The sequence below is a fragment of the Camelus bactrianus genome, chromosome 26, assembly GCF_048773025.1.
Source record: "Camelus bactrianus isolate YW-2024 breed Bactrian camel chromosome 26, ASM4877302v1, whole genome shotgun sequence".
Taxonomy (NCBI): domain Eukaryota; kingdom Metazoa; phylum Chordata; class Mammalia; order Artiodactyla; family Camelidae; genus Camelus; species Camelus bactrianus.
This window is the reverse complement of record NC_133564.1, coordinates 6,910,499-6,930,072: the sequence shown is the minus strand read 5'-3', so window position 1 is coordinate 6,930,072 and position 19,574 is coordinate 6,910,499. Positions and strand designations below refer to the sequence as shown.

The following is a 19,574-nucleotide window of genomic DNA, read 5'->3' as shown; positions in this document are numbered from 1 at the left end:
TCCCGGAGCTCTGCATCCTGAGCGTCTGAGCTGGGGAACTCCATGATTAACCTGGTGAGACCGGCTTCGTAAATGGAATAATCCCCCACTTCCTAATCCGGACCTGGGCAATCTTTTTTCTCCTTTGCTCAGAGACGAGCACGGCCTCCACATGGCCTTGAGAATCTGCATCCCTGTCATCTGAGGAGGACATCTTTGCTGGCGTTTTGCCAAGTGTGGCACCTTAAATAAGGCATTAATATCACGTAGTGACTGGCTTTTCCTTTAATATGTTAACATTCCAATTCTAATTTAAATTTGTGTGAGCTTTCTAAACAAGTAAAACTTTTCTTTAAAGAACATTTATAAAATAGACACAAGTTGAGGCCCTAAGATTATTGGATCACCAACACTTAACCCTTTCATCTCCTACAGAACAAATTTACGATTAAAAGAAGAGTTGAAGACTGAGAAGAAATCTGGATTTTGGGACAATTTGGTTTTAAAACAGAATACACAGACCAAGAAGCCAGATGAGATTGAAGGTTGGGAGCCTCCAACACTTGCCCTTGAGGATGTGGCAGCTGACTCAGGGGACACAGAGAGTGACCGTCTGTCCCGGCCAGGTTGGGAGGAGGGCGCCAAGGGCTCCAAGTACACCAGCCTGGCAGGTGCCGGGAACAGCTCCCGCTGGAGCCTCAGGTCGGCCGGGAAGCTAGTCAGCATCCGCCGGCAGAGCAGAGGCCACCTGACGGACAACTGGGAGGAGCTGGAGTGACGGTGTTCGTGGACGGCGCAGCTTCCAAGTATCAAACCAAAATCTGCCTAGTTTTGCACTTTTGTATCTCATTTCACTCAGATTCTTAGAGTTTGCCGTATCATGGTGATTTTTTAGTAGTGCATCCAGTTGTTTGGTCTTTCCCCTGTGAAGAGAGCAGGGAATCTGCTCTGAGCTGTTTCATTTTTTGACTGTCCTTTTCATATGCTGATTTAGGGAATTCCCAGCATCCTGTGATTCCGCGGACCGCACAGCGACTGCCTTACCGCGGAAACACCCACTCCCTGTCGTTCTCGCTGCTGAAAATGGAGACATGAGGCGTTGACGCTGTCCTGGGATGACTGCAGTTCTCCACAAAACCGTCTTCCCGCGTCCTCGGTCGTGCTTCTCTGCTCCTGACTTGACACCTTCTCTGCATGTAGCACCTGTGTAGAGTCTACGACACAAGAATGTAGCGGTTGTGCAATTCCCTTCTGTTGCCAGAAATCAGCAATCCAGGTGTAGAATCAATCTTCCAGAGTTATGTTACACTGTGTTTAACCTGGCAGACTAAACTCTTCTTTTGTATTAAATTTAAAAATATGTAAGTCATTTGAAAACTGCAGAAGCCAAGGCTGTGCTGGACCCAGCACGAAATGCCACCACTGCCTGCAGACGCAGCTTCGTCTCCTGCCTCCAGTGTGTGTGTCAGGTGGTGACGGTGGTTCTTTCTTATTTACTTCTCCTGAACTTTTGAATATTGATCTTTATTTTCTTCTAAAAACTTGTTCTCCATTTTTGATCGCAGATTAAAGAATGCTATAAAGCACGGATCAGTTTTAGTAACTGGACACAATTTTGTTTGGGAAATACGGACTTGCTCGTTATGGAGTTATGACTGTATAAAATGCTGGAAGTGCCTCTCTCCTGCACACCCAGGGTTTTGTTTCCCTTTGATGAGAGACTGAGGTTGCTGCTGGAGCCCTGGGCTGCCACACGGTAGCACCACCCCCTCCTGTGTCTCTAGACTTGAACTGTGTCCTTGACCGAGTGACCTCATGTCAGGTACCCAGGCATGTGTCTCCGCGGCGGGACAGCTCAGAGCCACAGGAGCACGGGTCTGTCTTAGGTAACGGAGGTTCTGCGAGAAGTTACAGGTTTCTTTGGTTAAAGCCTCCAGTTACACTGTGCGCTCTTCTCATAAAAAAGGCTGCCCTCCGGTTGTTCCCCGAGAGTGTCTATGCTGTTCAGCTTAAGGGGCGTTGTGGGCTTTCCCACGGGCTCCGGAGGGGGACAGAGTCATTACCATCTGTCAGTCCATCTGCCTGTGTCTCCGTATCATCTCTTGTTTTAACAGAACAAGAAGTTTACTTCACCGAGCCCTGGACGGGGAACATGTTGTAAGTGGTGTTCAAATCCATTTTGTGGAGATTTTTGTTTCTTAACAGCAGAGTTGGAAACCTTGCTCCTCAGGTAGATAGCTGAGCACGTAAAGGCACTTGCTATGGTTGTGCAGACGGCTCTGAGCGTGATCCGCACAGCGTGTTACAGCAGGAGCCACTGTGGGTGTGTCTTGTGCTGATCCTGCATAGAGGTGGTGGCAGGGACACTGAGACTCTGGGAAGTGAGCCCCGTGGGGTTGGGGGTGGGGATGCTGGCACCCCCCAGGTCTGCGCACCCGCGAGCAGTGACAGAAGTGCCTGTAGCCCCTCTTGGTTGACGCCCCCGGGATGCACCTGTGTAGTGTTTCTCGATGTGAAGACAAAGCCAGATGGGGTTGGAATATGCAAACCATACTTCTTATCCACAAAAATGAATGTGAAAATGAATTTTTCTTCTGTTGTATCTGATCAAATGAAAGTAACTATGTTTGTGGCTTTTAGTATATTTATTGGCGTGCTTTGGGGGAAAATATTTTTTCTTGATAGAATTTACCAAAGCAACTTTGTTTTGTTCATCGTTTTTAATAGGAAGGGGACTGACTTCAAGGTAGAATTCATCCTTAATGCTGAGGTTTCTTTTAAATAAAGACGTGGTTTGTATCCTCTCACCATCAGTTTGCGTGATTTCCGGCGTCTGCACCTGATGACTTGGGGACCAGTGCTGCGGCCCCGTCTCCGCACTCCCAGCCTCACTTCTGGTGATGACACGTGAGTAAACACTGGCTGCAGGCTCCGTTCTCAAAATGTCATCTTTCGTGAATTTGCGTGGCCTTCAAGGACCACGCTGCCCCGGTGTCAGTGCGCGGAAGCCCTGGCCAGGACCAGTTGTGAACGAGGCCTGGAGAGACCCCCGGCTCCTGGCTGTCCAGCGAGCACGTCCTTCACTTAATCATCTGTCTTTCGGCTCGACTTCCAACCCTCTTCCCAAAACAGTGGCCTCTTGGGAGGGGACCCGCCAGCCGTTTCTGTGCCTTTTTCCCTGCTGGTCTCTCGGCTCGGACCCACCACTGTCACCCTCCCTGCTCGCCTCTCTCCCCTGCTGGCGCTGAGAAGACTCCGGTCCCATGCTACCTGCAGTGCTGCCCCCCCACACACACCCCCAAGGCCTCCGGCAAAGCTTGGCCCGCCTGCCTCTCCTCCCACCTGTTCCGAGCAGGGTGGGGTCTCTGGAATAGATCCCTGCAGACCCTGCTCCCCAGTCCTGGGGCCTGGGACCCCGCCCTGGCCAGGCCTTCGGGCTCACAGCCGCCCAGCAATGCCTCCCCTCCTATTGAGGACACTGACCCCACCCTGGGCCCCACCCTCACAACTTCCCACCACCACCTGCCTGGGGCAGAGCTGTGGCAGGTGAGCTACGGCCCAGGGCGGGTGGCACTGGCGACTCTCGACGGGGCAGAGGCCCTGAAGTGCTGCAGACGTGGGTACCTGGGGTCCAACGGCCCACCTCTTCCTCTCCTGAAAGCACCAAAGATACAGTATTTTTCTTGGGAGAGACTTGATTTCAATAGCAGTTGCTTCTTATCTGATTTCATTCTTTTTGACTGGGAGCAGAGGATCAGGGAGGGAAGCTGGTCGTGTAGGTACTGGAGGCCAGCGCCCGTCTCTGGAGCTCAGTGTCCTTGTTGCTAATGGTGGAAGGAAGGAGGTTTTCCCTGACTCCCTCTGAAGACTGTTTCCTGAACGTGCCCCAGAGCAGTTCCTCAGGTCTGACGGGGAACTTCCCAGTTTTAACCATGATGTTTACATCTCAGGTGTACAAGCATTTGTACCTTTTTCTAGCACCACAAGGAATAATCAGGTACATTACTGTCAGCTAACTAGCGTGCGAAGGTGGTGGAACACGTGCAGCCCTTGCGTCGCGTGCTCATAACAGGACCTTAGGGAAGGTCTGATTTTCAGTGTGACCTCAGGGCATCCGGGGGGCGGTGGGGACAGGAGAGCTGGTCGTGGGCCCGAGCCGACCTCCTCCTGGAGAGAATCCTGGGGACATGGCTCCAGAGTCAGTGCCAGGGTGACCCCAGGACATGAGGGTTAGTGCCCCATCTAGGAGAGCAGCATCACTTTGAAACCACAAGACACTGTGTCGTCAGCACCCCTGGCCGGGCCACCATGGCTTCCCCGAGACAGTGACACTGCATTGCATCAGGAGGAAGGGATGACCCTGACCTCTATCTTCTCTCCCTCCTGGAATGTGCTGGAAATAAGGCAGAGGAGCCCGCAGACCACCCTCATGGCAAACAGCGCGAGTCCTTGTCCAGCAGCTCCGTCGTGTTCGCACGAGGATGGGCCACACAGGAAGGTGGGTGCTGGCCCCATGTCTGTGCCCTGGGCTGGCGGTGCGGCCCCGGCCAGTGCTGCAGGAAGTGGGCCACCACCATCCGAGGTGAGAGTGGCCCGGGGCACGTCTCACCCGGCACAGACGAGACCAGCCCGAGTCTGCCCGAGACTGGACATGGCCTAGAGGGACAGCCACTGCAGCTCGTCCAGCTGCCCAGGTCCAACGGGACTTGGCAGTGAGACTACGTGCAGATGAAGGAAGGACGCCATCATCTGAGTTCCTGCATTTTGGTTCCCAAAGTGGAAACTCCAGTGGGAAAAACATCCCAGGTGAGGAGCCAATCTGACTTCCTGAGAAAACCCCGAGTTTAGAACGGGAAGTGCTTCAACAGAGGACAGGCGAGTGGCTGGCGTGCGGCGAGGGCACCCGCGCACCACGAGGGACCCAGGGAGCCTGCTGGCTCGTGCTCAGCGAGGGTGGGTGGTGGGGCCACCGCTGCCCCTGTTCACGGGTGTCCAAGTGAGCTGAAACCAGGCCACACCAGGATCTGACATTGGTGGTTAGGCCGGACAGATAGGCTCTCTGGTGACCTGCCTCCTCTAACCTCCCCGTGGGTGGGGGAGAGGGGCAGGGTCACTTTAATTACAGCGAAGCCTCAGGGAGGCCCAGGCCGGCGAGCAACCAGATCCAGCAGGAGCGCACAGCTCCAATTTAACCAGTGTGCAGAACCCATGTGGGCCGGCAAAAGCCAGTCTGGTGCCCCTGGCCCCGGGGGTCACAGGTGCAGCATGGACAGCAACCGTGGGATGGGCAGGCGACCCCTTCCACGGCCTGGGGAGCTGTTTGTCCGGGCCAAGCACATGGCACAGTGACCCCAAACCCACACTTGGTTGGGGCCCATAGGGAAGTCACTGGGCAGCTACCCAGAGCTGGACCCCTCCCTGACTGCAGCCCCGAGGGTGCATCAAATCACCAGAAATAGAAGGTGCCTCATCTGCTTCCCCATCTGAGCCCACCTGGAACATCAGCTACTGGTCCGATGTATGGTCTGGTGTCAGCTCACCTGCACACCTGTGAACCAGGGGAAAACCAGACATCCTCACGCAAGAGAATGAGGTTGGGCCCTTCCTTACCCCAGATGCAAAAACTAACTCAAAACAGATCAAAGACCTAACAGCTACGATTATAAAAGGCTTAGAGGAAGCAGGGTGGAAGCTCAAGGCACTGGACTTGCCCGTGAGTGCCTGGGTGTGACCAGGAGGCACAGGCCTCGGCCCACATCCAGGTGCGAGCCCTGTGCGTAAGAGGGCACTGCCAGCAGAGCGGAACGCAGCCTCGGGAAGGCGAGGAGTCGTTTTCAAGTCGTGTCTGATGAGGTAACACACACCCAGAGCTGTAGTGGTTCCTTCTATATTTAACAGAAACACATAAAACGCGACTTAAATTGGACTTGAATAGACATTTCCCCCAAGTGAGACCCACAAATGGCCAACAGGCACAGGAAGCTGCTTAAACCTCACTCTTCCCCAGGGAGACACAGCTCACAGCCACAGTGAGATGTCACATCACCATCCGGATGACCACCAAACCAAAAACCTCCACAAAGTCCGTGCTCGTGAGGATGCAGAGAAATTGAACCCTTGCACACTGCTGGCAGGAATGTAAAATGGTGCCGCCACTGTGAAAAAGTGGCAGTTCCTGAAAATATTAAACATACAATTACCACGCGATCCAGCAAGTCCACTTCCAGGTATGAACCCAAAGGAAAGAAAATCATTTTGTAGAAGAGAGATTTGTAGACCACGTTCACAGCAGCCAAAAGGTGAAAGCAACTCAAGTGCATCCACAGATGAGGGATGAGCTTAGCCTGGTCCACGGCGGAGCACCTCGCAGCTTGTGAGGGAAGGCGGTCCTGACCCACGCTACCACGGGCGGGAAGGAGATGCCGTATGGTTCCAGGTACACATGCGTCTACAGGAGTCAGATCCACCGAGACAGAGAAGACGGGGGCCTAGGGATGCAGGAGGAGGGCAGGGAGTGAGTGTGTAACATGCTGATCGCCCACTGTGGATCAGGTGCCCCTGAGGAAACACAGGTGTCGCCTAGATTTGGGGGACGTGGCGATCAAGGTGTTCATGGGGGACAAGTTCAGTCTGCAAAGATGAGAAGTATTCTGGAGATGATGGTGGTGATCTTTGCACAGCAATACAAATGAGCTTAACACTACTGAAGAATTCACTGAAACATGGTTAGGATGGTAAATTTTATGTGTATTTTACCGTAATTAAAATTAAGTGACATCTGAATTTTCTATGTAGATTAAACGGTAAAAAGCTACTTGCATTCATCTGTGCAAATTTCATCCAAACAGCACAGTCGGGGTGCCTCTCTCGTATGGCTCGGAAGGTCTTGAGCAGGAGGAACGACGGTGTGTGCTGAGGAGCCCACCGCCCTGAGCGCGAGGCAGAGAAGCCAGGCGGCGGGTGAAAGCCGCGGCCCGTCCTGGGCTGGCTGTGCTCTGAGCACTGCGTTCTCGCTGGGGGACTGAGTCAGTGGGAAGTGAGGGGGTGAGGGAGGGGCAACAGCCCTCCGAAAGGTCACGCCTGAGACACGCATGAGCCCACGGAGTAGCCGGACAGCAAGGACCCCGCCCACACACGGGGGTGAGCCGCAGGTGCCCCTGCTGGAGGGGAGGGCCCACTGCACTGGCCACAGCTCCGGTCAGGACGGGCTGGCGCAGCCTCTCTTCAGGTGCACACGGCACCGTCCCAGCCAGGATTCTGGGAGACACTGAGCTCAGTCACAGGGACCCCACTGCTTCCTGAAAGTGAGGGCCTGCTCCCTCTGTAGGAACGACAGAGGACGGAGCAGGGAGGCAGGCTGAGAAAGAGTGTGACGCTGGGTGTTGGCAGGTCCCAGGGCCCCTCCCAGGTCTGCAGACCCTGGGCATCTCACAGTGGGGGTGGGGGTGGGGTGTGCTGATGCTGCGCTCACTTGGGATACAGGTGGGAGTGGGGGAGTAGGGCTGTGCGTCTCCTCACATGGTTAGTGAAGGAAATAATGTCATGAGCCAAGATATCATCTGCCTTGAGAACTGCAGTTCCAGAGGACAGCATGTCCTTCTGTAACTCTGGGCACAGCAGCACAGGTTAAGCTTACAGCCATTAACCACCAGGTCAGGCCCCATAATGAAGCAAAAGAGCTTTAACCAGGGCCCATGTTCACTCGGACAGAAGTGCTTATCCTGTTAAAGGCAAAGGACTTTCCAAAAGGGGGACACGACTACAATGAAAACGAAAGTTTCACTCAGGAAGTTCAGTCTCCCGTGTATTACCCTAATGTTTAAAGGAGGGCCTGCACCAATCGTCCACAAACTTCCTAAAGACAGCAGGGGTGGGGACCCTCCCAAGGCGAGCCCGTCCTATGAGACTGTTCACCCTGATGCCAAAACCAAAGACGTCACCAGAAAAGCACAGATTCATCTCTCTGGTGAAAACTCAGTAAAACCCAGTAAACTAAACCCACCAACGGTGTGCAGAAGCCACATGTCCCATGGGTCTGGGCAGGCAGGGTTGGTTTGACATACAAAAGTCAATCACAAGACCAACTCAGTAGCTGCAGAAAAAGCACATCTCAAAATCCAACACTTTCATGATAAAAGAGAAAAACCTCAACAAGGCAGGACTGGAAGGGAACACCTCACCCTGATGAGGGCATCCATGGAAATGCCCAGTTAGCACCACCCTCATGGGTGAAGGCCGAGAGCGTCCTAGGATCACGAACATACAGGACACATGTCCACTGCCTCACCGTGCACAGGAGGGCCTGGCAGGAAAGCTGGCAAGGAACAGAAACAGCAACCACCTTTGTGTGCAGACGACATGATGTGTGTGTCTCCTCCTAAGGAACCTACAGAAATACCACTAGATTTAGTGACTTCAGCACAGCTGTGGGATATAAAGTCAGTGTACAAACATCTCACGTCGGCATTTTGCTTGTATATGATTCTAAAAGCTTTTACAAGCAAGTTACACAGATCCTTCCACACTGTCCCTCGAGAAGAGACGGTTCTCCACGGATGGCCCTGGGCAGCAAACACACACAACACAGATGCTGTAAGAGTCCAGAGCAGCCCCTGAACCTGCAGAACCCACTGTGGCTCCCGACGCACACCCAGCTGAGACGAGGGCCTTTTTCTACCTCGAAAGGCGGAAGGAGATGTGGCGGTGCCTTCGGGGTGGCTCTGGGCAGAGCCTGAGGCCCGCTCCCTGTTGTCCTGAGAGCCGGCCCTGCCCTGGTCCGCACACATCAAGGTGGCAACGCCTGTGCAGCCCTTGTCAGGCAGGCCCCCTGACCGCCCCGCCCTCATAAGCCCCATGTGAACGCGCAGCTCAGGACCGTTCGTTCCTCTTGTTTCTCTTCCTGCTTGGTGCTGCTGTCGGAGCTCCTGTGAATGGCTGGTCCGGGCTCGGGCGCTGTCCCTCCCTCATTCTATCAGCACCCACACCAGCTACCAGCGCCGCCCGGCCTCACTCACCTGCCCGTGTGCAGCGCTGGCTCCCAGCGCATCTGTTGCCCGTGGGACAGCTGGACTCCTCTCCCAAGACTGTGAACATTATTTGGAGAAAAGAAGTCAACTTCAGTAGGTTAATGCCTGTTAAGGAGAAATTAATACCAAAAAACCAACACCCCAAAAGTAAAACAGGCAGAGAACACACATTAGGTCCAACCTCACAGCCATCTTCTTGTGCCCACCTTCAGGGAAGAAAGGTGACAGTGTCCATCCTGCCAGTGGTCTGGAAATACCCTTAACAAATACTGGATGCTTCTCCTGCATTCTGCTTCTCGCTTATCTTACGGAGACAATCAGATGCACAAAAGCACATGTACTGTGGTACTTATCACAAAATGACAGGCACTGTTCCATCTGTGTGATACCATCTATCTAATAAAAACCATATTTTCATGCTTTTGAAAAAAGGGTGGTTATTAAATGAAAACAGTATATTCAGTGCTTATGGTTCAAGCCTTCACTCAGACACACACACACACACACACACACACACACACACACACAGAACCTATTGTTTGACAATGAAGCATATTCTTGGCTGTTAGTGTCAGTTCAGCATAGAACGTGGTGCTGAAAATACAGAACCTTTATGTAAATTTGTAAAACTGCACATTTGCACGTGCTCTGAAGGAGGCAGAAATGATCTTGCTCGGGTCCTGACCCTATTCAGTCTCCCCTGCAGCTGCCAGGGCCACTGCTCCATTTCTGGGTGGCAGGGTTATGCATGAGTTTTGTTTTCTTTTATATGCTTATATAAAAAAATCAAAAATAAAATCATTAATGCTACTTTTTTCAGTTAAGATGCAAAATGACAAAGTTAAAATCAGTAAACATGATTTATTACTTTGCCTATAAAAGTGGTTTTAGAGCAGTGAAGTGAGGCTGCACTGGGCTGTTCTGACTGGGTTGAGACCCCAGGGTCAGCAGAGAGCAGGGCCATCCCTGCAGTGTCTGCTGTGAGCCCAGGACCACAGCCCACCACCAAACACATCTCCCCAGGTTCCTTCTGCATCAGGGAGGGTTCATCTGGATACAGTCAATACAGTTAAAATACATCTTAGGAAAAATAAATATTCTGTGCAGTGTCCTTACAAGAATCAATGCTCTGTATCTACCCCCAATTACTACAAAATCGAGAAACTATCATTTAACAGTTTAGAAGCATATTATGGGCTGTTGGTGTTAATTCAGCACAGAAATGTGCTGAAAGTATAGAATCTTTTTTGAACCACATTCACAAATATGCAAAGTTGCAAATTTTAATGTGCTTATTAGCAGAAAAGAATTTCTTAAAGAAGGAAGTAGGAATGATTTTGCTGGGCATGCCTGATGCCTTTCAAAGATGGGCACACAGCAGTGCACTCCTGCCCCACATGCCAGGGACTCTTCCCCACAGCCTTCCCCGTCCTCTCCAGTGCCTGCACCAGCGGCCACGGCGGGGTGACGCTGCTCTTAAAACTTGAAGAGGTCAATGAAGTGCTGCGGGGACACGGGTGTGAAGCAGCTGTCAGGGTCGGCGGCCGTGCAGGGGTGCCCCGAGTCCTGCGGGAGGAGGGCAGGCATTACCACAGATGCATCTTTGTGGAGGGAAGACAGTGGCTCAGACGTCACCAGCTGTTTGTTTAAATGGACCCCAGGCCCCACCCCCGCAAACGTATGTGGACAGTAACCCATGAGAATCATGGAAACGAATCCAGCCATGCAGCTTCTCCGCGGGGGAGGCTTCCCGCAGGAATCCCTGCTCCAGCAGGTGTGAGACGGGGGGCCCTGAAGCCCACAGTTCTGCCCTGGTCCTCGCCCTGCTCTACCCATGCCCACTGTGGGTCAGGGTCCACCCCTGCCCACCTGCAGGCCCAGCACCACATCTCACAGAACAGATCATGTGTGGAAAACAGACAGACACAGCAGCCTAAGGCCTGTGAGGAGGCAGGAGAGACCTGCGGTGCCATCCGTCCACCTGAGCGAGGTTCTTACAGCCAGGTCCACCACCTCCCCCCAGCTGGGCCTCCGCCCCACAGGCCGGCCTACACGGCAGCTCATGGGAACCCTGTGGTGGCAAAGGGGACTGGCCTCCGGGGACAAGCACAGCACACGGCAAAGCAGGAGGTACCTCGAGTAATAAAGCAAGGCGGCGGTCCTTGGAGGCGTGGAGAAAGGGCCAGGAAGGAGTGCAGTGGGGGAGGAAAAAAGGGAAAACAGGGTCAGGAAGAGGCAGGCTGTTCTCAGGACTTCGGTTTGACAGCAGTATTTATGGAAGCATCTAGAATCATCAGGGAGTTAAGTCTGAGCAGTGGAAGTACCACGAAGGACATACAGGAGGCCGTCTGAGCACACGGATTCATGTCTCCGCTTCAGAGTCTCTGACGACAATGAGGCCACGGAGCTAAAGCGCCACCTGACTGTGCCCTGAAAACACGCAGCCTGGCCGCCGTCCCCACCTTCAGCTGACAATGAACGCGTCAGAGCACGCTTCCTGGAGGGTCACTCGCTCCCTCTTTAACATCTGAGGGTCAGCTCCGCCAGAGTGTGGGAAACGGACTCCACCTGAGCCTCGGGCCCGGCGGCCAGGCTCCCCTTTTGCTCGCCCGTTTGCAACACGAGATAGGCCCCTGCCTGCTGCTCTCACGTCGCCCGTCCTGCTCAAGGTGAATGGACTAGCCACTCCATGGCCTCCCTCACCCTCGCCGCAGCCCCGTGTCCACACCTGATGTGTGCACACGCTTCTGGCAGTGGACATGCAGGGACAACAGGGACACCGGGTCCTGAGTCCTGGCCTTGAACTGGACTCATTCCACCAGCTTCCCACCACCCGACACCCAGTTTCAACTGGAGTTTCATCAAGTTGAGAAGCAGACACACTCGGCTGGAGGACGGGGGGAGGAAGGAGAACTTGGTGACCGTCCACGCTCGGCCTTCCACTAAGGCACCCAGCCTCCAACAGAGTGAAGCCTCAATAGACAAGACCTGGGGGCAGACAAGAGGCTGGGGGGCCACCTGTCAGAGGGTCCATGTGCCCAAGATGATGCGTTGGCCAGACCGCAGGCCCCACTGACACTCGAGGGGGTTGAAGTTGCTGGAGTCTCCCCATCAGGCCAAAGACGGAGAGAAACTCCAGCAGGTGCCACTCCCTGAGCACCTCCTCGAGAAGGGTCCACCCCACAGGAGGCCTGTGAGACCCAGGACAGCCCAGTGGCTGGTGTGCAGAGCAGAGGGGTTCCTCAGGCGCCAACCTCGGAAGCAGGTTACGCCAGAGCTAGAGACGCATCTATTTCTGAACTTTCACACAGATTCAGAAATGGTGTTGGCTGTAACTGCGTCTCCTGGAGCAGCCTATGGAGAAAAAGTGCGACGTGACCAGGCAACCGGACCTAGCCAGTCCTGGGGGCCCATGGCTCGGGGAAGCCACGGCCCAGGTGATGAACATTTCAGAACTGAAAGACTGGTTTTAAATTTTCATAAATAGAAGAAACTGCAAGCAAATTCTTTTGGAAAGCTAAAACATACCCTCTCTATTTTTAACAACGCAGAACTTTCATGCTCAACACCCCCACAGCACGGCCTCACACCAGTGACACAGAAACTAAGGAGAGTGTCTGCTCCCTCATTCACTGCTCAGGACACAGGGCTCCAACCCTCCCAAACACTGTACTTAGAAAAACATCTCACATGCCAGGCTGAAGACTTCTGTCCCAGGAGTAATGTTGTCCCCTGAAACACTGCTGCTCCTGGTATTTCTTTAGGACAGAACAGTCTGCTCAGGAGAAGAGCGGAAACCCTTGGGAGGAGCTTATTGATTCAGAGTGGGAACCAGGGCGCCTCATGTGCTCTGACTCATCCCTGAAGACGTCCTCACGGTTTCCATTAGCACCAGGGACCCCACACACTCGACCGCTGGCACCTGCCTGCGTGTGTGTTTCCGTCCCTGGACTGGGAGAAAGGGCACAAAATACGAGCTCTCCTCTGTGTGCTGTGGTCCCCACCAACTGACCGACTCCTGACGCCCCAGCCCGTCAGACGTTCCCCGAGTCCCTGCAGCACGTGCCTGGCACCCAGGCCAGGAGAAGCGGGAGCTGTCCCTGCTCCCGAGGAACAAAAACAAATACTGCAACCACAGACGGCATTTCCTCTTTTAGTTTCAAGAAAGAAGTCACACTAAAACATAAAACAATAAATCAGAACTAACATAACCTCCTGCTATTCGTACATGGAGGCATCAGGACGCTGCTCACCTTCTGCACGGTAAGTAAAGCTCTATTAAAACATGGACACTCTCACCCCTGGACCACAGGCCATAACTCAAAAAAAAGCCATACTACCATAAATATAATCCGAAATGAAAAAAAATGTAAAGAAGTCATTTCTTTTCCAGCAATTTACAGATAAATGAAAATCCAAAGAAATAAACAGCTGTGGTGCCAGCCAGGCAGGCTCAGGGCCCCACAGCCACCCTGCCAGTTTCACCATTTCCCCCACAAACTCAAGGCAAACCATGGAAGTGCACTCCAGGGCAAGACAGTGTTAACGTGCTGAGGAGACAGGTTCTACTAGGAGGAGGCGCAGAAGCTCCCCAACCTGAGACCTGTTTTCATCGGAGATGAGTCTGGACAGAAAAGTGAAGGGAACCAGGGCAGGGCTGGGGAGGCTGACGAATTCTGACATGGAGATGGCAGGGGACGCACCTCTGCGGCTCAGTCCCTGCTGAGAACTGCACTTGCTAAATTTGGGTCCAATACACTAGAAGCCTGGATGCCTTTGTGGGCCTCACCTCTGCTCCAGGGATGGAGCTGGGGTCCTGACAGTGGAGGCTGAGGAGAGTGTGGACAACACCTGGTGGGTGCCTTCCCTGTTTCCAGAAGAGGATGGAACTGAGCGCTGCAGGGAGCCTGGAGCCACACCCTCGGGGACAGTCCCCAACACACTACCATCATCCAAGGGGACAGAGGTGGCCCCACATCCAGTTCCAACCACAAGCTGTGTGTTTTACCTCCGTGTTCGTGTTCCCCTGCCCCAGTAATTGGTGATACATCAGTAAATTTCTTATCACAAATACAACTTTCCTTTTTTTTTTTCGCATTACACTGAAAATATAGACAAACAATTTGTTTCTCCAAATTTTAATCCTCAAAATCCAACAACATATTTAAAATTCTTACCTTCCAAAAGAGAATGCTGCAGTGCCGACAAAAATGTAATGTGTCTCCGTACTGCTCCTTAGTTGGGTAGTATTTCTGAAGTGCAAAATACATCAACTTCCATTCGATGTGACCTTTTTCTGAAAGGATCAAATGTCTACAAAACTAGACAAACAAAATCCTGTTCAGAATCAGCAGCTGATTCTCTATGTGCATAAGAATTTTCTGCATGAAACATGAAGTGCATGCCCCATCCCCAGTCCCATGGCTGGTACTGGTCCTGGAGGGCTGGGGGCAGCCCAGGGCAGCACCAGTGGGCCACACGCAGCCCCAGGAGAGGCATCATGGGGGAAGACAGGGGCCTGCCCTCGACAGAGTGAGAACTCACTCTCCTTCTGCTCTGTTCTGGGCTGTTTTTAGAATCATGGCTTTTCTGAACATGAAAAATAAGCCTGAGCACAGTGATTTTTGTCAATTCTGCTTCTTCCTGAGAAATACTATCCCTGAGCAGCTCGTCCCGGCCCCACACTCACCTGCTTCTCGGCGAAGTGGTATTGGCAGAGCTTCTTCCACAGCCGCCGGTCCTCACTGAGAACGGCCAGCGTTGGGGTCACCTGCCCCAGAGTGACGATGTCCCAGCCATCCGAGAGCCTGTACAGGATGTTGTTGAGCATGTGCACCGGGAGGTCGCTGAGTGTCAGGCCGCCACTCACATGCTGGGAGGGAACAAACACTCAGTCTGCGACAGCACCAGGCAGCCCCGTCAGGTCCCACGTCTTCCTCCTCCTCCCGCCTCGGGATGTGTGCGCCCACCTCCCCCCACTCCCGTCTGAATAACGCACAGCAGCTGGCCCCGCCGGGACCTTCCCTGACAAGCACCCCTCCTGACGTGGCATCACGACTTGCATCAGCCACATGGGTGGTGGCCATGTCTGTCCAGGCCTCGACAGACAGGCTCCCCGGGAACATGTCTTGCAGACGGATCTCCCAGGACAGGGATGACAGGAGGGCAGCGCTCTGGCCGACCTCACATTAGGGCCGCATAGACCTGACTGTCAGGTCACCCCTTAGAGCTGAACTAGGGATCCCTGCTCTTTGTAAATCCTTTATTTCAATGGCAAATACGTGGCCCAAAGCTAAGTCACCTTTGAAAACCACCACCTTCATGTGGAGCCTCGAGTGCAGTGACAAAGGGACCTTGGCCCGACCGAGGGTGCAATTTGTAGATGACTTACACTCTAGGCCACATATTCCATTTAACTCTTTCTCTTGTTCAGCACCAGAGATAAATGAAACACCTCTTAGTCAATGGTGTCAATGTTTTTCTTGTTGAAACTAGTTACCATAATAAACAGAAAACATGAAAGCAACTGGCGTCATCTGCAAGTCCCCTCTGAACGACACACACACACAACGTACAAGACGAGGTGGGAAACATGAACCCTCCAGAAGTACCAGCCAGATGAACGCAGTCACTGCAACACAACTGAGCCTTAACTTGTCAAACGTCATTCTGGCCTCAAACCCCTAACTTCCTGTGAAGGTAATGACTTCATCACCCACAGCATCTCTTCTAATTACCATCCCTGCTCTCTTCCCACTGATGACTGTAGGCCATGAAAGGACCTTCTGGTCTGAATTCATCTTACAACAGTTTAATGCACACTTTTGAGATGTAAGGAAAAAATTCTTTCAAAAAGCTCTAACAGCTTTTCACACACACCGAGAAGCAGCAATGACCCTGATAACACAGCACAGAGTGTAATCACTTTCGGGCCAGAAGATTCACACCTTAGTCATCTGAAGATTCTGTAGCTGCTGCTGCCAGCTGAGAACAGTTTCTAGTCGGCAAATCCAAATGTTGATATTTCCCACCAGAACAGACTTCCCCACTCCTCTGATCAGAATGCAAAGGGTAGAGCTTAGGTCTTGGAGGAGATCTTTGATTAGGCGAGGGTTTTGGTGGTCACTGAGAACTGGAAGAAACAGAAACAGAACCACACACTGGTCACTATCGCTGCTCGAAGCGAGGTGCTTTTGTAACCCAAGGGTCCATCAACAGACAACACAAATAAACTGTGCTTTACACACAGTGGAGAATTACTCAGCCTTAAAAAGGAAGGAAGCTGATATGTGCTACCCCCAGGTGAACCCCGAAGACTTTATGTAAGTGAAATAACCAGTCACAAATGGATAACTATTGTTTGATGCTCCTTATGTGAGGTCCTTAGAACAGTCAAATTCATAGCGACAGAAAGCAGGCGGAGGTGCCGGGGCTGGAGGACGGGTGGGGAATCAGTGTTTAACAGAGACAGAGTGTCAGTTTTGCAAGATGAAGAGTTGTGGAGATGGTGGTGGAGACGGCTGCACAACAGTGTGAATGTATTTTATTGCACTGAACTGTATACTTAAAAATAGTTAAGATGGTAAATTTTATGTATATTTTACCAAAATAAAAATGACATAATTTCACTGTAACCCTACAGTGGCATCATTTTTGAGGTATCACAAATATGATGAGATTAAAAAAACTTTAAAATATTGTCTGCTAGTCTTTTTGGTTGACTCTACGGTTTTACCTTTGAAACTGTCAGTAGTCTCTGTTTTCTTTGGTACGTGTCATGAAGGATTGGTATTTGTTAGTTTTTGTTTTTTGTTTTTTCTGGTAGTCTCATGATTTTGTGCTTAATTCTGTAATACCTTTAAAATATATTTAAAATTTTTTTTATTGAAGTGTAGTTGATTTACAATGTTAGTTTCAGGTGTACAGCAAAGTGATTCAGTTATACATATACATACGTATATATATTTTTCCAGATTCTTTTCCATTATATGTTATTGTAAGAAACTGAGCGCAGTTTCCTGTGCTATACAGTAAGTCCTGGTTTATCTATTTTTCATACGGTAATGTGTAAACCCTGTTAACCCTCAACCCCTAATTTATCCCTCTCCCCCTTTCACCTTTGGTAACCATAGTTCATTTTCTGTGTCTGTGAATCTGTGTTTGGTTTGTAAACAGAATTTGTATTGTAAAATTTATTTTTTGAGTGAACTTAATCAGAAATCTAGTTTTAATTTTATTTGTAATTTCTTTTTTTTTTAATATTACTGTACTTTTTTTCATTTTTCAGTTTTATTAGTTAAAATTGTTAAAATCTGACAGCACATATACAATACATGGCATGTAAATACATATATACAATACACTGCACATCATTTTTTTAGTTTACATATATGTTCTGTTCATTGTTTCTAAGAACAGTTTAGAGCTTAAGCTTTTTAAACTTACATAGTTATCAAAGGAATAAAGTGAAGCACAAAAGAAGAATCAACAGAATGCAGTAATCCAATCATAAAGGACCTTCAGATGTGCTTACATGTATTCAAGAAATCAATCATCTAAGGTATAAATAGTAGTTCATTTGTCTTTTTTTTTTTTTTAAGATACCACATATGAGTGATATCATTGAGCATTTTTCTTTCTCTTTCGCTTACATCACTCAGAATGACCATCTCCAGGTCCCTCCATGTTGCTGCAAATGGCGTTACTGTTTTTCTGGCTGAGTAGTGTTCCATTGTAAAGAATTGATATTTAAAATAGCATAATATGCATAAACTCAGTTTCATTTATTATGGCCACTAACAAACCAAGACAAACATGAAATTAAAAAGAGAATTACAGGCGCACTTGCGCCTAAGCAACAAAGTCACGACTTGCTAATAATTATGGGAACACTACATAGTGAAGGCGGACTGTGACTGTTAACCAGGGACAGTAAGGTGTCTTCTTAAAGCTCAGGGACTAGTTACCCTTTGTCATTGTAATACACCCCTGTGTGCGCAAAAGCACCTTGGAAGGAAACAGCAGTGACACTAGCACAGTATTTGACACCATAACACTGGGTAAAATGATAGAAAGATCCAATCTCCTTGCACCAAATTCCTAACTAAGATTTAGATGATTAAAAGTATCAGTCACCACTTACCCTTCTGAACGATTTTGTCCAGAATGTGGAAGTAATTTTTCTGGGCCACACCACTCAGCGAGGTCAGCTGGGACTTGGCGATCAGCTGCAGCAGCTGGAGAGAGAGTCAGGGTGAGGTCCCCTCAGCAGGGATGCAGGCCCGGCCCCTCCCCCGGGACAGACGCGTGTCTGCACTCCATCTGCAGGAGGTGACCGGGAAGGTGGTCCTGCATGGGCTCCAGGTCTGCCCAGCCCCACGGCTGCGCCATCTCCTGTGAAGACCAGTCACAAGCTGGCCACATACCCGACCATCCTCACAACTGGGTCCCCCCACCAGTCCTCAGACCCCCTCTTCCTGCCTGCCATCCCGTCCTGGGTCCTGGGCCTGCCCTCGGGCCCCTCTCAGCCCAGCTTCTCCTGCGGGGGGCGGGGGCTTCGCAGCCTTGTCCCCTCTGGCCTCTCATCTGAGATGCACAGACCTGCCCTTGGCCCTAGTGTGATGTCCACCCTGACACCTGTCTGGTCTGCATGCCGTCCTGCCTCCTGGGCTCCTCACCTCCCAGTGGTGTGCTGCTCTCAAAGCTGGTCACGTTCCTTCTTTGTTAACCTGCTCTGAGTGAGGCAGGGTCCCTGGTGGGGAAGGGGCTCCTCAGCCGGAGCACTGTCCCCTCTCCTCTGCTGCTGCAGGGAAGCTCAGTGGTATGACTCTCAGGTGACCACACACCCGTTAAGTTTCCAACAGATTTTGCTTTATATGTCTCTGGCCTCCTTTCAGTGAGATATAGAAAGCAAAATCTGTTGGAAACTTAATGAAAATTTGTTAGAAACAAATATTGTAGAGATTTTACATACCTCTTCAAATCTGACAACTAAAAACAAGGAAGGAGGTGGAAGAACTATATGACCACCAAACCTTGTTCTACAAAAAGAAAACATTACATCCCTAAAATAGAGACTCTGCAACTTTCTTATGTGTCAACAGACACACCTTCCCTCTACTCAATCTCGATATTTCCACAAAGTGGAGTTGAATCCCGGTTCCACTATGGAGAGAAGAGGTAACTGGCAGAAACCCCGTCTGGTGAGAACTCAGGGTGAGAACACAGAAACCCACGATGGGACTCGGCCTCAACACAGCCCCAGCCTGGCGAGGCTGCCGGGGAGCCCACGGCCCCAAAGGAGCCCCAGGTGCTGGTCACGTCAGTCCCCTGGCAAACTCTGGGGCCAAATCAAACAGGAATAATCCACTCAAGCTTAAAGTCACTTAACTCCCCAACTTCTTATCCTTCTGGTAACACTTCCAAATGCCTAGGAACCATTACAAGGAAAATCCTCCCAAAGTCTCACAGCACCATTAAAAACCTCAAATTAACAGCTTCCTGACCATCACTTACTCTGCCCACAGGAATAGGAAGGTGAGAAAGTCACAGGGTGATTCATCTTTGTGC

General features: G+C 51.1%; 2 protein-coding genes across 18 annotated transcripts in view; one reads left to right on the top strand and one right to left on the bottom strand.

Annotated features, from left to right (window-relative positions):
- Positions 1 to 2,786, top strand: part of TDRP (testis development related protein) — a 38,421-nt gene extending 35,635 nt beyond the window's left edge. For 2 of the 3 annotated variants that reach the window (XM_074353347.1, XM_074353349.1), the window contains exon 4: positions 415 to 2,786. In XM_074353347.1, the coding sequence (XP_074209448.1) occupies positions 415 to 757 (343 nt within the window). In that variant the 3' untranslated portion in view covers positions 758 to 2,786. The remainder of the gene's footprint in view (positions 1 to 414) is intronic. The other variant, XM_074353348.1, reaches the window with a different exon arrangement.
- FBXO25 (F-box protein 25) overlaps positions 1 to 19,574 on the bottom strand; it is a 69,597-nt gene that overhangs the window by 29,673 nt on the left and 20,350 nt on the right. For 5 of the 15 annotated variants that reach the window (XM_074353338.1, XM_074353334.1, XM_074353335.1 and 2 more), the window contains 6 exons: positions 18,148 to 18,241; positions 15,953 to 16,137; positions 14,695 to 14,877; positions 14,183 to 14,326; positions 8,994 to 9,062; positions 5,851 to 6,467 (listed from right to left, as the gene is read on the bottom strand). In XM_074353338.1, the coding sequence (XP_074209439.1) occupies positions 5,973 to 6,467; positions 8,994 to 9,062; positions 14,183 to 14,326; positions 14,695 to 14,877; positions 15,953 to 16,137; positions 18,148 to 18,241 (1,170 nt within the window). In that variant the 3' untranslated portion in view covers positions 5,851 to 5,972. Of the gene's footprint in view, positions 1 to 5,690; positions 6,468 to 6,907; positions 8,366 to 8,993; positions 9,063 to 9,846; positions 10,572 to 11,139; positions 11,167 to 14,182; positions 14,327 to 14,694; positions 14,878 to 15,952; positions 16,138 to 18,147; positions 18,242 to 19,574 lie in introns of those variants that run through there. The other 10 variants (XR_012502369.1, XR_012502370.1, XM_074353340.1 and 7 more) reach the window with 8 other exon arrangements.